General features: G+C 35.2%; 1 protein-coding gene across 2 annotated transcripts in view; it reads right to left on the bottom strand.

Annotated features, from left to right (window-relative positions):
* The window catches only part of Cntn6 (contactin 6), a 334089-nt gene that overhangs the window by 21531 nt on the left and 299106 nt on the right, over positions 1–13452 (bottom strand). For both annotated transcript variants that reach the window (XM_034511787.2, XM_076940196.1), the window contains exons 13-18: positions 12514–12689; positions 12044–12161; positions 11285–11443; positions 9342–9491; positions 6275–6345; positions 9–243 (exon numbers count right to left, since the gene is read on the bottom strand). In XM_034511787.2, the coding sequence (XP_034367678.1) occupies positions 9–243; positions 6275–6345; positions 9342–9491; positions 11285–11443; positions 12044–12161; positions 12514–12689 (909 nt within the window). The remainder of the gene's footprint in view (positions 1–8; positions 244–6274; positions 6346–9341; positions 9492–11284; positions 11444–12043; positions 12162–12513; positions 12690–13452) is intronic.

Here is a 13452-nt window from a genome sequence, read left to right as displayed (position 1 = left end):
TAGCTTACCATCTTCCCCAGAGTAGACAATGGACACGGTACTCAGGGATCCTTCTCCTTCATTATTGTACACTCCCACTTTGACTTCAAAGGGAGACAGGGGCATGATGCTTTCATTTCTGTAGATGAACTTTGATGATTCTACAAGAGCCACCCTTTCTTTCATCCAGGTTGCTGAGCCCACTGGCCGGAACATGATGATATATCCAAATCCCTCTCCGTTCTGTAGTTCTTCTGGAATGGACTTGGGCAGAATGCAATCAACCACTGAGTATTCATGAAAACTCTTGTGAACTATAATTATATTTATTGATTACTTTATGTTTCTTCTATATAGGCAGCTATGGATAATTACAATATTTAATGAACAATTAAAATACTTTTATTTCCAGTGCCATTTCTAATAGTTCTACTTTCAAAAAAACATGAAGTACAATATATATATATATTCTGTTCTTGATCATTCATAAATAGCAATGATAAAATACAGTAGATGACTGAAAATTTTAATGATACAAGCTAAAACATAATCTTACATGATTTTAAGCTCACTACCAAATTAACTTATTAACTACTTCTCTAATGCTAATTATACTTTATTTTTGATATTTCAAAAAATTCTTCTGGGTGTGATATAATCAAGTTTTAATAACATTCAATTTAAGAATAGAGTATTTTGTTCAAGACCATAAAGAAACTCAGTTTTTTAAAGCATGTGATTCATTAATAACATCTGTGTGAATTTTTCTGACCAAAAATATTATACATTGCTAATTGCAAGAAATTCACACAACACAGTTAAAACCTGTTCTCACCAAACAAAACTATTATGTGTTCTTTGAGAACTCTGTATATATGAAAATTATAATTATATTAACCAGCAATAAAAAAGTGAAATTCTGCTTCATACTGGACAATCATCCTACCCGATTATAACTATATATATTATATTTATAAATCAATAGAACTTGCTGTTTTTCCATAGGAAAAATATTTATGTTATGTTAATTAATTAATTAATTTTTTTTTTTTTTGAGACACGGTTTCTTGGTGTAGCCCTGGCTGTCCTGGAACTCACTCTGTAGACCAGGCTAGCCTCGAACTCAGAAATCCACCTGCCTCTGCCTCCCAAGTGCTGGGATTAAAGGCGTGCACCACCACTGCCTGGCCTGTTATGTTATTTTTATTTATTTATTTATTTTGATAAGTGTGGTTTTAACCCAGCACAGTATTAGTGGCTTTCATGGTCACATGCTTATTTCCTGAATTCCTTAACTTTCTGCTTGTACCACAGCTTCCAGTTACACACTTCAGAACTTAAGGCATCACACACTCCACTATCTGTTAGAGTTTATGTTGCAGCCTCTATAATGCCCTATAGCAATTAATAGACCTAACTGATTCCTCTTACAGAATTTCAATATGAAGCCCGCAGTCTGGAGTTCCATCTCTAGATTCACACGGTGATAGGAAAGAACACTCACAAGTTGTCTTCTGACTGCCATATGGATATTTGCATACACACAAGCATACATACACCACATGGAGAAAATAAAGGATATAATAAATACCTCTGAAAGCTCTAAAGTAAGTAGAGAGGAAATTGAGCTTTGCTAACAGCCATGCACAAACTGTAAACATAGGAAATGGAAAGTGTTGCATCCATGCACAAGAAACTAGGGTCTAGATTATAGAAGCAGCTGCCTAGAACTCCTATGGCCTCCAGAGATGGACAATGTGCCACTTCCACAATTGACTAGCTGCTCTGTTGCAGATATGTTTTCATTTCCTCATTGCTTTCTCTGTAGCTTTAAAATAAATACCCATTCACTGAGATGATCCAAGAGCGCCTCTATTTTCTCCCACATGAAACAGTCTAACAAATATATTGAGCAAAAAATGAGAAAAAAAACGCAGTTGATAAAACTGAGAAAAAATAAGATTTTTTTTTCTCTTAGGAGAAGGGGGAAGAATTGTACAGTTACTTGGGAATGATTTAGAAGAGGCTTATAAGAATTCAGCAATACGTATTTGATTTATTTTGAAGTTTCTTCATTCTCAGATGCAATGTCAGTCAATGTTCAGTTCCATATGGGGAAAATGCTTGTATCTTAGTAAAGCATAATTTCTCTTCATCATGTTATCTATCCAAGAAAAATCTGAGACTGATAAGATCAAATTAACATGAATCAAAAGCCACTTATTTAGATTCTTCCATTTATGGACTAAGAGCCACAATGATTACAACAAACAAACAAACAAACAAAACCCAACTACCTTTAAACTAGCACTTTAAAAGAGCAGAAAGAAAGTTTTCTTCTTCTAGCTGAGAAAATTCTCAAAGGTAAAGAAATTAAAATGAATGTAAAATTTATGAGAATTCTTAAAGACTAATAATGATCAACTGTAATTTAGTATGAACCAATGCCAAACAAATAGAGGTCTAGTCACATATTGCTTACAGGTTGGTTTTGAAAGTAAGAGTTTTAGTGACATGACACCATATACTTCACATCAAAGGCTAGAAAAAATTAATACAAACTGATCTAGAATCTATTCCCTCAGAACTGGTCCTCAAAGGATGAAAAGGTATGGTGTAAGCTGTTACCGGAGAAAAGCAATCAGTAGTCCTACATAAATATAACATCTTTGAACAACAATAACAACAATAAAAAATGAAATGGCCAACATTATAAGATGTCCACATGAGTGGAACAGTTGCACTTATAACTTGGGGATCACCAACAGCTGTTTAATTTGACTATAAACCTAAAGGCACACACTTGACTAGGAAGACAACAATCTCTAAAGGAGAACTTACTACTATCTCTTTCTTACAACAGTATTATTTTTAACTGCATTTTAAATACCAATCTCTATAACCATAGATAAGTGTAAATTTCACCTCTCATGAGGAAAGGCACTTTGTGAAACAGACAGAGACCATTTCAGAAAACTATAACTGGCCAAAAAAAAAGAGACAAATGGATGCTCAGCCACACTGATAGAGCTACAGTACAAGTTCTATCTCTAAGGCCATAGAAACATTGTGGAAGATGGAGCAAAAGATTTTTAAGAGCCAGAGAACTAGAATGTGTGTTGTGCCATAGTGTCTGTTAGAAGGAATATTTTTATTCCACCTCGAATGAATGTAGAAATCTAAATGTCACATTCACCAAAAACAAAAAGAAATTTTCTAGCTAAACTCCCTTGATGTGGAAAGCCATGGCAAGGCCTTACTCTTGGCAAACACTCACCTTTGGCTTTCCTATCTACTATTCTTCTTTCTGCTTACCTTCCATGATTCACTTGTCAGTTCTCAGAACTTCAAATAAGGCCTCATAGCAACCCACCTTAGTAACCCTTCCTCCTGATCTCTAGATTTAGACAACATCCTGCTAGATAGATGTTTTTAGAACCCCTGGTAATGGAAAGGCTTTGTAAGAATAATTTAGTTAGACCCCACAGCTGCAGCTAGCTTCCTCCACCTGCAAACCCCTCTTTCCTTTCCTACCCCTCCCCATATCCTGTTTTTAAAGTATATAACCGGTGTGAACAATAAAAATTTTGCCAGCTTGATCAGACATCTTGACGTGCTGTGCCTTTTTATTTTCTTATGCATCTCAGCCCTCTCCACAGGGTCTAAGGGTCGCACTTGATTGTCCAGCTGGCCTGGACACCTTGAAAATTCAAATTCAAATCACCAGGTATAATACGTTTGATCTACTGCTTAAAGTATCTGAATACTGATGTAACATACAAAATATCTTGTTCCCATAAGTTAGAACAACATAGAAGGGAATGAATTAAGAATCCTGTGTCCAAGTATTCCAGGTCCCATGCAACCACATTTTACCTTTCATTTTATTTAGGGTTTTCTACCTTGTAACCTTATTGGCCAGACTGAATGGTATCAGTCTGTTCAAGTGGGCCACAAGAACCTGCCATCCTTTGCACATGATGCTTCCCTCTCTTATGGGCCTGAAAGTCCCTATGCCCTCAGTTCACAGCTCCTGCCAAAGAATAGTTGTGGAGGGAACCCCACCAGCTAACCATTGTCCTACATAATATCCACAGGGAACAAAAGATGTAGGGCAAGGAACATTTTCAGGGCAATTGTAGTAGGTGTGCCACTGACATTTATAATCTTGAAGAAACAGCATCTACCCTCTACTTTCCTCCAATATAAACAGGATTAATGACTAATATTGTCTCACAATTTCTTGCTCATTCTCATCCCTCTTTTTGTCTGGTGCAGAATTTCTCAGCAATGTCATCAGTGACATTTTGCATCAGATAATCCTTGTGTAAACCTGTCTTACTTATTATAGATTGTTTGGCAACAGTCTGGTCTTCAGCTGGCTTCCATCACACCTACCTATACCCATTATCTTGATTATTACCAACTGAGCACCATCTGTATAAATGTCCAGTCATTGTAAAGAATTTACTGGTGATAAATTCGTCTTCCTTTTCAGATAAGAATCTGTATTTCAACATCACTCATGTAAATATCTAACCCTAATTCCCATGGTCATCTTGTTGTTAAGATAAAGTTAAACATTTAAAGAACTAAGTTCTACTCCCATCTCTCTACCAAAGGCAACAAAAGAGGATACTTCTTCTTACAGCATCACTATGTGATAGGGAACACTAGGAGTTACATTTCTGTGTTTTCTAGAATTTAGAGAATGCCAGTTCCCTCAATAGACAAAGACCTGGCAACCTTCTAAAATGAAAGGAAAGCTACAGCTTTTGATGGTAGAGAGAAGCTATGCAGATGTACAGTGACTACCTATAGCGCTGGAAAAGTTCCTGTTTGAGATCAAATATTCAATTCTCAGGGGGGATTATCCCTGAGACCCATTGCCAAGGACTCTTGCATAAAGGGCAAGAATGGAGTCTAGCCATAGAAAACTAGAATGCAGAAACTTTGGATATGCTTGAATAGCTGCTTGTAAGTACATCTGTATGACCACTGAATGATACAGTAAGATGTTACTTAAGGAACATATTCCAAAAAAACTTAAAAAAAAAGAAAAAAAAATCAAACCAAACAAACCAACAAACAAAACAAAAAAACAGACACATTTCACTGCTTTATCAAGTAAATATATTGTTTGTTTGTCTGGTTGTGTTTTGTTTGTTTGTCTGGTTGTTTGTTATTTTTGGGGTGTGTGTGTGTGCGCGCGCGCGCGCGCGTGTGTGTGTGTGTGTGTGTGTGTGTGTGTGACTGATAAAGATTAAAGCAAAATTAGAAATGTGTCAGAAATCCACATCTTTTTAGGTATGTCTTTTTTTCTCCAAACCACTAGAAGTCAGGAAAGTCAAGAGGCAGTAGAGTGAAAGAGGAAGGAGTAACCTAAGTGAAGAATGGAGGAGAGGGAAGGAGATGACTACATCCCCTAAATGCTATGGAAGTCCTGGCTAAGGAATGATTGAGCTACAAATGAGGAATTGCAAAGTCGCTGAAACTAAGGCAGTCAGGATTGACTTTCACCCTGCAGGCTGCGTGCAGCTGTTACAGGCATGAATGCATGACTGATGCTTAACACAAAATATCAAATTTACTTAAAATTTTAGGAGAGATTATGTTATTATATTATTATTATTATTACTATTATTAAATCTTGATTGTTGTATTTTGCAATACCAACTTGGAAAGTGTCCACGTTGTTGCAATGTCAAAAAATTGGCCATGCGGACTTTCAAGTTTAAGATACCAAATGGTAATAAAATTTATATTCTGAAAGAGAAAAAATGAATCTATATGTTAATGTGAAACATAATGACCAGCAAAGCTATTTGATGCTCCTAAGATTTCACTTAGATGCTGGGAAATAACAGATGATGCCATAAAAAGCACTGTTAGAACAATAATCCATTTTAGTCTGAGCTCTTCGAAGTCAACCATATCCACAATGAGAAAATTCCATAGCTAATCAGTAAAGGAGTACACAATCTACCCAGTCTTAATGACAATACTACTGACCATTGCTCAGCAGATACTGACAGTTTTTTATATATGTGACAATTTGCGCTGAGATAGTAGCATTCTCTTGCTTTTGTAGAAATAAGAATTGCATAATACCAGCCCTAAATAATTTATTGTTAAGGTGATGTGGTTTGATGCCCTGAATTTTTATATGCTCTCTGAAGTGATCAAATAAAGCTTTGGGTCTTTTTTTTTTTTTTTTTTTTTTTTTTTTTCAGTATTCTTCCTGGCCAGCTAAATTTTTCTCATTCAAAAATAACTTAGTCGGACAGAAAATTACCTCCCACGTAATGACAAGTTCCGATCTGCTTCCACCGCCTCCATTGATATTTACTGGTGCCACACTGGGGACTGCAGACAACCAAGAGAAATGTGGATAGTTAGGATGAAAGGAACGTCTTCATCAAGAAGAGTTCTGTTTGGGAGGGTTTCACCTTTCAACGTGCTCATGCTGGCAAACTGAGAGAGTGTTGCATTCTTAATCAACATAAATGATGTTTACACATATCCAAATTTCTAAGAGAGAGGACACAGTTTTATTTGATACATGGGTACTTTGGCTCCAAAATTAATTAAAAATCAAGTAACATCGTGTGTTTGACATTATTATGCATCATCTACTAATTGGCAAAATGATGTTGCATTCAGATGGTAACGGTGACACTGCTGATTTAGGGCCTAATTATACAGTTGTGTTGTAAACAAGTTACTCAGGCAGTACATTAATTCATTATTTTTTGTCAATAAACAAGCTGGATGTTTTTGCTTTTTAACCATTGGGATATTTTAACATTTAAAACTGAATTCTTGTACTCGCATTACTCTGGAGTGAATTAGTGTAATTGTCAACTTTTCACTTGTAAAATAGAGTGTTCTCCTGTAAAAAACATGACCGCAGAGCTATGACTTCTGCTTCCTCTTTGGATGTAAGACAAAGACACTGAAAACACTAATGAAGTCAGAAGAATAATACGCTATTCAACTCTATGAGGATTAGTGATAAACCTGGCTCAAGGTAAATGGTAAATATCTCTCAAACAGAGTAAGTAGTCAGATTCTACCATATACCTAGAAGTCTTAAGAATATTCTATTAACACTATAGCAAAACCAGCTTAAATCTGTAATGGGCAAAGCTGATGCATATGACTTCCAAGCTGTCTTGGAAGTTATTTTCATGGCACCATTTTTGTCTAGGACTCAAAAATTGAGAATAATATCACTAGGTATAGTTGGGGATTTCATGCAAAGTTAAAAATGTGTGTGAGGATGAGTGGGGAAGGACTGTGACTACTCATATCATCATTCTTTCAACCCATTGGGATAATCTAAAGACACCCAGGCTGTCCATGTCATTCTTTAGGGTAAATGGTTAGCTCTATCAAGAAAATAATGCTTTGATAATCTGATGTTGTTTCTTTTAAGATAGCGTTTTCCCAACAGATATTTTAAGGTTTAATTTACCCTTCATTTTGTTTGCTTATGATTCTCATAAAGATCAGCTGAACATAAGCCATACTGCCAAGTATTTGACACTCATTTTGTCAAGGCAGCATGGCCAGGGTAATGTCTACGGAGTTGCTGGATATGTAGTGCTCAACAGTGTCACACATACTTGAGACATTTCCAAACTTCAGTTATGTAAGCAATATTTTTATTTTACTTAAACCTACATAAGTTTTCCTAGTTTCTAATAAAATAAAAAAGAAAATACTCTATTTTAAATACAAATTTATGTATGTTTGTATTTGTGTAAGTGGGCACTATATATTTGCAGGCTCCTGTGGAAACCAGAAGAGGATACTAGATCTGGAAGTGCAGGTGGTTGTGAGCTACTCTATATGTATCCTATGAGCTCCATCCAGGTCCATGGGAAAAGAAGGAAGTAAAGAACTCTGAACTTCTGAGCCATGTCTTTACTCTGTTCTTTCTTAACTCAATTTTAACATTAACTATTTTTAATACTAAAACCATATTGAGGAAAAGTTATTCTTTGATGATTAGAAAGAAAGGGTAGGCAGGTACTTTAGTGTGATCCAGTCCTGTTTAGAATAGCTATGAAACCCTCTATGTTCAGAACAGCCATAATGGTTGGTAGCAGTAGGCAAACAAATGTTACTGCACTGACATCACAATTGGGGTCAACCTTGCCAAGGCAACAAAATGAAAAACTGGAAACAATATCTAATATCCAGAGTCAGGAGCTTCACCTGAACCAGTGGGTTTACGGTGGAGCTTCATCTACCTCTCATCTGGGCGAAAAGTAAAATGTCACTTGAACAAATCTTGGCTGAAGAGATAGACAGTTAAGGTTTCAGGTCTAGAATGTCGTAAAAATAAGCGTAGGTCCCATTCTTCATTTTGTCTTCCAGAAAATAATGAAACTTCCTGCAGCTCTGTACTCCAACACGATTTAATTCAGTGTCAGCATTTTTGAATATATTTTTTCTATAATTAATTCTAAAGTTAAAATATGGTATCGGGGTGGGATATGCATTTGACTGGTATGGGACTGGTCCTGAGTTCAATTACCATCACAAAAAAAAATTAAAGAAACAAAAATTAATTGTCTTTAAAAAGAAAGTTTTGGTGCATCATAATTTTGAAATTATGTACATTTTATAGAAACTAACATATAACTCATGCTTGTTAAACTGAGGCAACAAAAAGAGATTTTACATTGTATGGCTGAGTAAGAATGGAAACTGTGTGAGCTTTGCATGACAAACTCTAGGGGTACCACCATGTGGTATCTCACAGAAAGCTGAGGTGAGACAAAGATGGTCTGTGATAAAGAACTTAAGAAGACATGATTTGGAGCAAAGTTGCACTTGGGCTTTGCTGCTCAGTGAACCAGCTGATGCTCAATTAGCATTATTGTTCAGTGAGATTATAAATTACCTCATTTACATTGAGGAGAACTTACAGTATTTCTCTGTGAAGCTGTATGAAGATCAGAGTTGAAAAATGTAGATGAAAATGAATGTTTGCTGAGCCAAATAGTTGCTGTATTAATTCTTACTTCCACGTTAAAGAACAAGCCCTAACATGTCTTCTATCTATAGATTCCCTATTGGAGTTTGCGTTAACAAATGTATTAAAAGTTGCTTCTAAAAACTATTTAGACTCATCTGCTTAACATTATTTCAACCCAAATTCAAGCCCTGATTGTAGGAATGAGATGGATGAGATACACCTGGCTTTGGTCCAATACAAAGGGGAAAACTAGAAGCACTAACTCATCAATACTAATTTTGTTCTAAAATTTCGAAAAGACCCACAGAAGCTTTTCTCTAAGAACCAGAACAGAAGGGATCTTTCATGTCTGCCATGAACATAGATTTCTTACCTGATGCTTTGGTTCTCAGCAACTCTGATGGTTTGCTTGGCTCTCCAATCCCAATATTGTTCCCAGCAACAACACGAAATTCATATTCCACCCAAGGACTCAAACCAACGACTGTTGCATTGTACGTCTGTCCATTGAGAATTTCTGGGACTAAAGCAAGCGAACAAACAAAAATACCCACAGAAATCAGAACACAGCATGTAAGCTAATAAATTGGCACTGGTCAAAGAGTCCAGCATTATCCTGATCCTTTGGTTTGTTTCCATAAGAAGCTCAAGATTTTTTTTTTTAAATGTATGTGAAGTTGATTTCTCAGAAGGATTATGTGGAAATTTTAATGGGAGTTGTACTGAATCTATTGATTGCTTTAAGCATTGTGGTCATTTTTCTGATGTTAATCCTGCCAATCAATGGGCCTGTGAGGTCTTTCCAATATCCAATGGCATCTTCAAATTTTTCTCCAATGTGTTCAAAGTTTATAGTATGTAAATGTTTTACTTGCTCAGTTAGATATTTTAATTTTTATTTTAATAAGATATTTTAATTTTTGAGTCTATGGTGTAATGTTTCTGTGCTTTATTTATAGGTCTGCTTGTCATTTGAATATAAGAAATCTACTGTTTTTTGTGTTAATTTTTTATTTTACTGCTTTGTTGAAAGCATTTATCAGCTGTAGAAATTTCATAATGGAGTCTTTAAGGACGGTTATGGATAATAGTATATCATCTGAAAATAGACTTTGCCAATTTCCTGTCTTATTTGTATACCTCTGATCTCCTTCAGTTGCCTTGTCTGTATATTGAACAAGTACGTGAAGAGTGAACATTCTTGTCATGTTCCTCTTAATGGGAATGCTTTGAGTTGCTGTTCATTTAGAATAATATTGGCTATTGGTTTGCTGCAAATTGCCTTTATTAAGTTGAGGTATCCTTCATGTCACTAGTCTTTCCAAGACTTTTAAAATGAAGGGATTTTTTTTTTTTCAAAAAAACCTTTTATGCATCTAACCAGATGTTTTGTAGTTTCTGTCTTTTAGACTGTTTAAATGACAGATTACATTTTTTGATTTACATATGCATGTCATCCATGAATCTCTGGAATGAAGCTAATTGATCATGGTTGGTAAGCTTTTTGATGTCTTAACTTTAGTTTGTAAACACTTTATTGGGAATTTTTGCATCTATATTTATGAGAAATGTAGAGCTACACTTTTTATTTGTCATTTTGTTGTGTAGTTTTGGCATTCAGGAAGTAGGAGCTTCATAAAACAAATTTGAAAATGTTCTTTCAGTTTCTCTTTCCCAGGATAACTTGTGAAACACTGGCATGAGTTACGTTTTGAAGGTCTTGTAGACTTCAGCACCGGAGCAATCTGGCCCTAGGTGCTGTTTTTGTTGTTGTTGGGATATTTAATTATTGCTTGCATTTAACTAGGGATTTGGCATTCATAAAACCTATTGATCTCATCCTGACACAGATTTCCTGAGCCCTGTAGATCAAGACATGAACTTATTTCTTTTAGGCTTGAAAATTTGATACAATACAGATTTTTAAAGTATTTCTTTATGATTCTTGGAATTTCCTCATTATCTGTTGTAATGTCTTCTTTTTTCTCTTCAAATTTTTGAAATTTGGATTCTCTTTCTTTTTCTTTTGATTACCTTGACTAAAATTTTTGTTTTGAAGAACAAACTCTTCATTTCATTGATTATATTGCATATTTTGTTCTTTCAATTTTACTGCTTTTAGCCCTGAGTTTCATAATTTCTTCCTATCTACTCTTGTTTTTCTTTAGATCTTTCAAATATATGACATTATTAACACGAGAAATAATATATATTATGAAAATGTAGAATTACAAAAATTCTTTTAAAATTATGAAATTCAAATACTGTGTATACCATTATTAGACTATAAAATCACAAATACCCTAGATCACTTACCTGTAGCAACTGCTTGCCAACCCACAGAAAAGGGTGTTCGAGTTTGAATAGTAAAAATTTGAATGGGGCTGTTATTATCAGGACCAGGTCTCCAGCTGAGCTGGGAGGTGGTACTTGAGATATGCTCCACTTTTACATCTTCTGGGGGACCAGGCGGACCTAGAGAAACGTTATTTATGATTGCTGTGTTGAAAATGTTTTAGAACATTAATTAAAGACAAAAATGGTTTATCTTACCTGCCTTACATGGAAAATAAATTACTAAATACAAGTTATTTGTAGCATACAGTCTGATCAGATCCTAATAATTTACTTTATCCAGATCACACACTAGATTAGAAATATAATCTATAGAGAGTAGGGACAACAAAGCATGCATTTATTGCATAGAATAGCATAGAACAATGAGGAGCTTTCAAAAACTGATATTCATTCTCTCTTCAAATGAAGCTCAAGTAACTATAACTAATATGGACAAATGTAAAATCCTACATAATTTATTCTTCATGGACACTAATAGTTTATTACAAAAACAAAGCCATTCTAAATTTTAGGAATTGATACAATGTGCAAAGCACAGTCGTTTTTCCATCCATAACCACAAAACTGATAAAATCGAATCTTGAAATTTACAAAACAAAAAGTTACTTATGGTTTTCTCTCATCCCCTTATCCTCATATAATCCCTCAAACAGCTATGTGTGGGCATTTCTGATCAGGAATAAAAAAAGGAACCACTCTTTCATCATTTCTGCTCACCTCTCACAATGATATCAGCGACAGCAGACAAGCGTTCTAGTGTTGTTTGTACTGTGCATAGATATTTTCCTGAATGGCCTAATTGAATATTCCTTATCATCAAATCCCCAACAGATTCCTAAAGACAGAGAGAAGGAACTGGATGAAAACATAATCACACACAGCGGGTCCTATTTTCTTTACAGCTGGGTAGATATTAAACATAAGACAGTTTTGAAATTAGAAGATGTACTGATTATTATAGTTTTCTATAATTGATCCCTTTTATTATCCCCTTTACTCTAATTGCATCCAGAAAACAAGTATTTCTGTGAAATACGTAAAATAAAGCAAAACAAAAACAGATGCAGCTTTATACCCAGATAGAGATTTTGCCTGTGAATAAAGACAGAGAGAATGATTGTGAACCATGTGGATTCATGAAAAACATTATTTGTTTTATGAAGAACTTAGCAATTTCAGACACTTACTCCTCCAATTCGTTCAAAATGAGCCACTCCTTTCTTTAAATCTATGAGATCTCCATTAAAGTACCAAACAAATAGAACTTCCATGGTGGGGTCATGAGATACTTGGCAGGGTAAGACAATACTCTCTCCAACTGTAACATCCATTTTAGATGGTGGTACTGTAATGACTGTTTTCTCTGTTGAGAAAAAATTACTTCTTAAATATTTAAACATGTCAGTATATGATTATAAAATACACATTTCATATACTATCATTAGAGGCATAGTGAACTACCAATATGCTTGGTATTAAAAATAATCTTTCCTTTTTTAACATCTTGTACATACCATTTGTTTCATAAATATGTAGACAAATCAATAAGTCATCTATATTACCCTCTTCCCAAGAGGGGGCAGAAAGAGCCTAAGGGTCAGAGTTTGGGAGGCCAGGAGAGAAGTAGTGTCCTCTGAATTTAGCAGAACTGCTTCATTGATGACTTTATAGCAACTGTGATGTTTTTTATGTTTTCATTAGATTAACCCAGTTGATATAGTAGCGTACATCACAGAAGAGTTGATGGGTACATCAAAGAAGGGTTCATGGGTCTCACATGTGACTGCGGAAAACACTCCACAGTTTCTGGTGGAGGGAGAGTTAGTAATTTTAATGTTATGGCTCTTGATAATTGAAAATGATTCAGTAAATGATTCAATGTCCATGAGTACACAGGAAAAAACAAATTAGATTCAGTGGGTTATTTTGAAAAGGATATTCCATTTTTTTTCCTCCCTTCCTTTCTCCCTCTTGCTATGATCCTGCTCGCTCCAAGTCCCATTTGCTCCAGGCCCCTGCTTATCCGGCCTATCTTCAGACACCCCATATGAGGGCATCGGATCTCATTATGGATGGTTGTGAGTCACCATGTGATTGCTGGGATTTGAACTCATAACCTTCAGAAA

The sequence above is a fragment of the Arvicanthis niloticus genome, chromosome 9, assembly GCF_011762505.2.
Source record: "Arvicanthis niloticus isolate mArvNil1 chromosome 9, mArvNil1.pat.X, whole genome shotgun sequence".
In the NCBI taxonomy this organism is placed as follows: domain Eukaryota; kingdom Metazoa; phylum Chordata; class Mammalia; order Rodentia; family Muridae; genus Arvicanthis; species Arvicanthis niloticus.
Note: the sequence above shows the minus strand (reverse complement) of the source record. Positions and strands in the feature narration are given on the sequence as shown.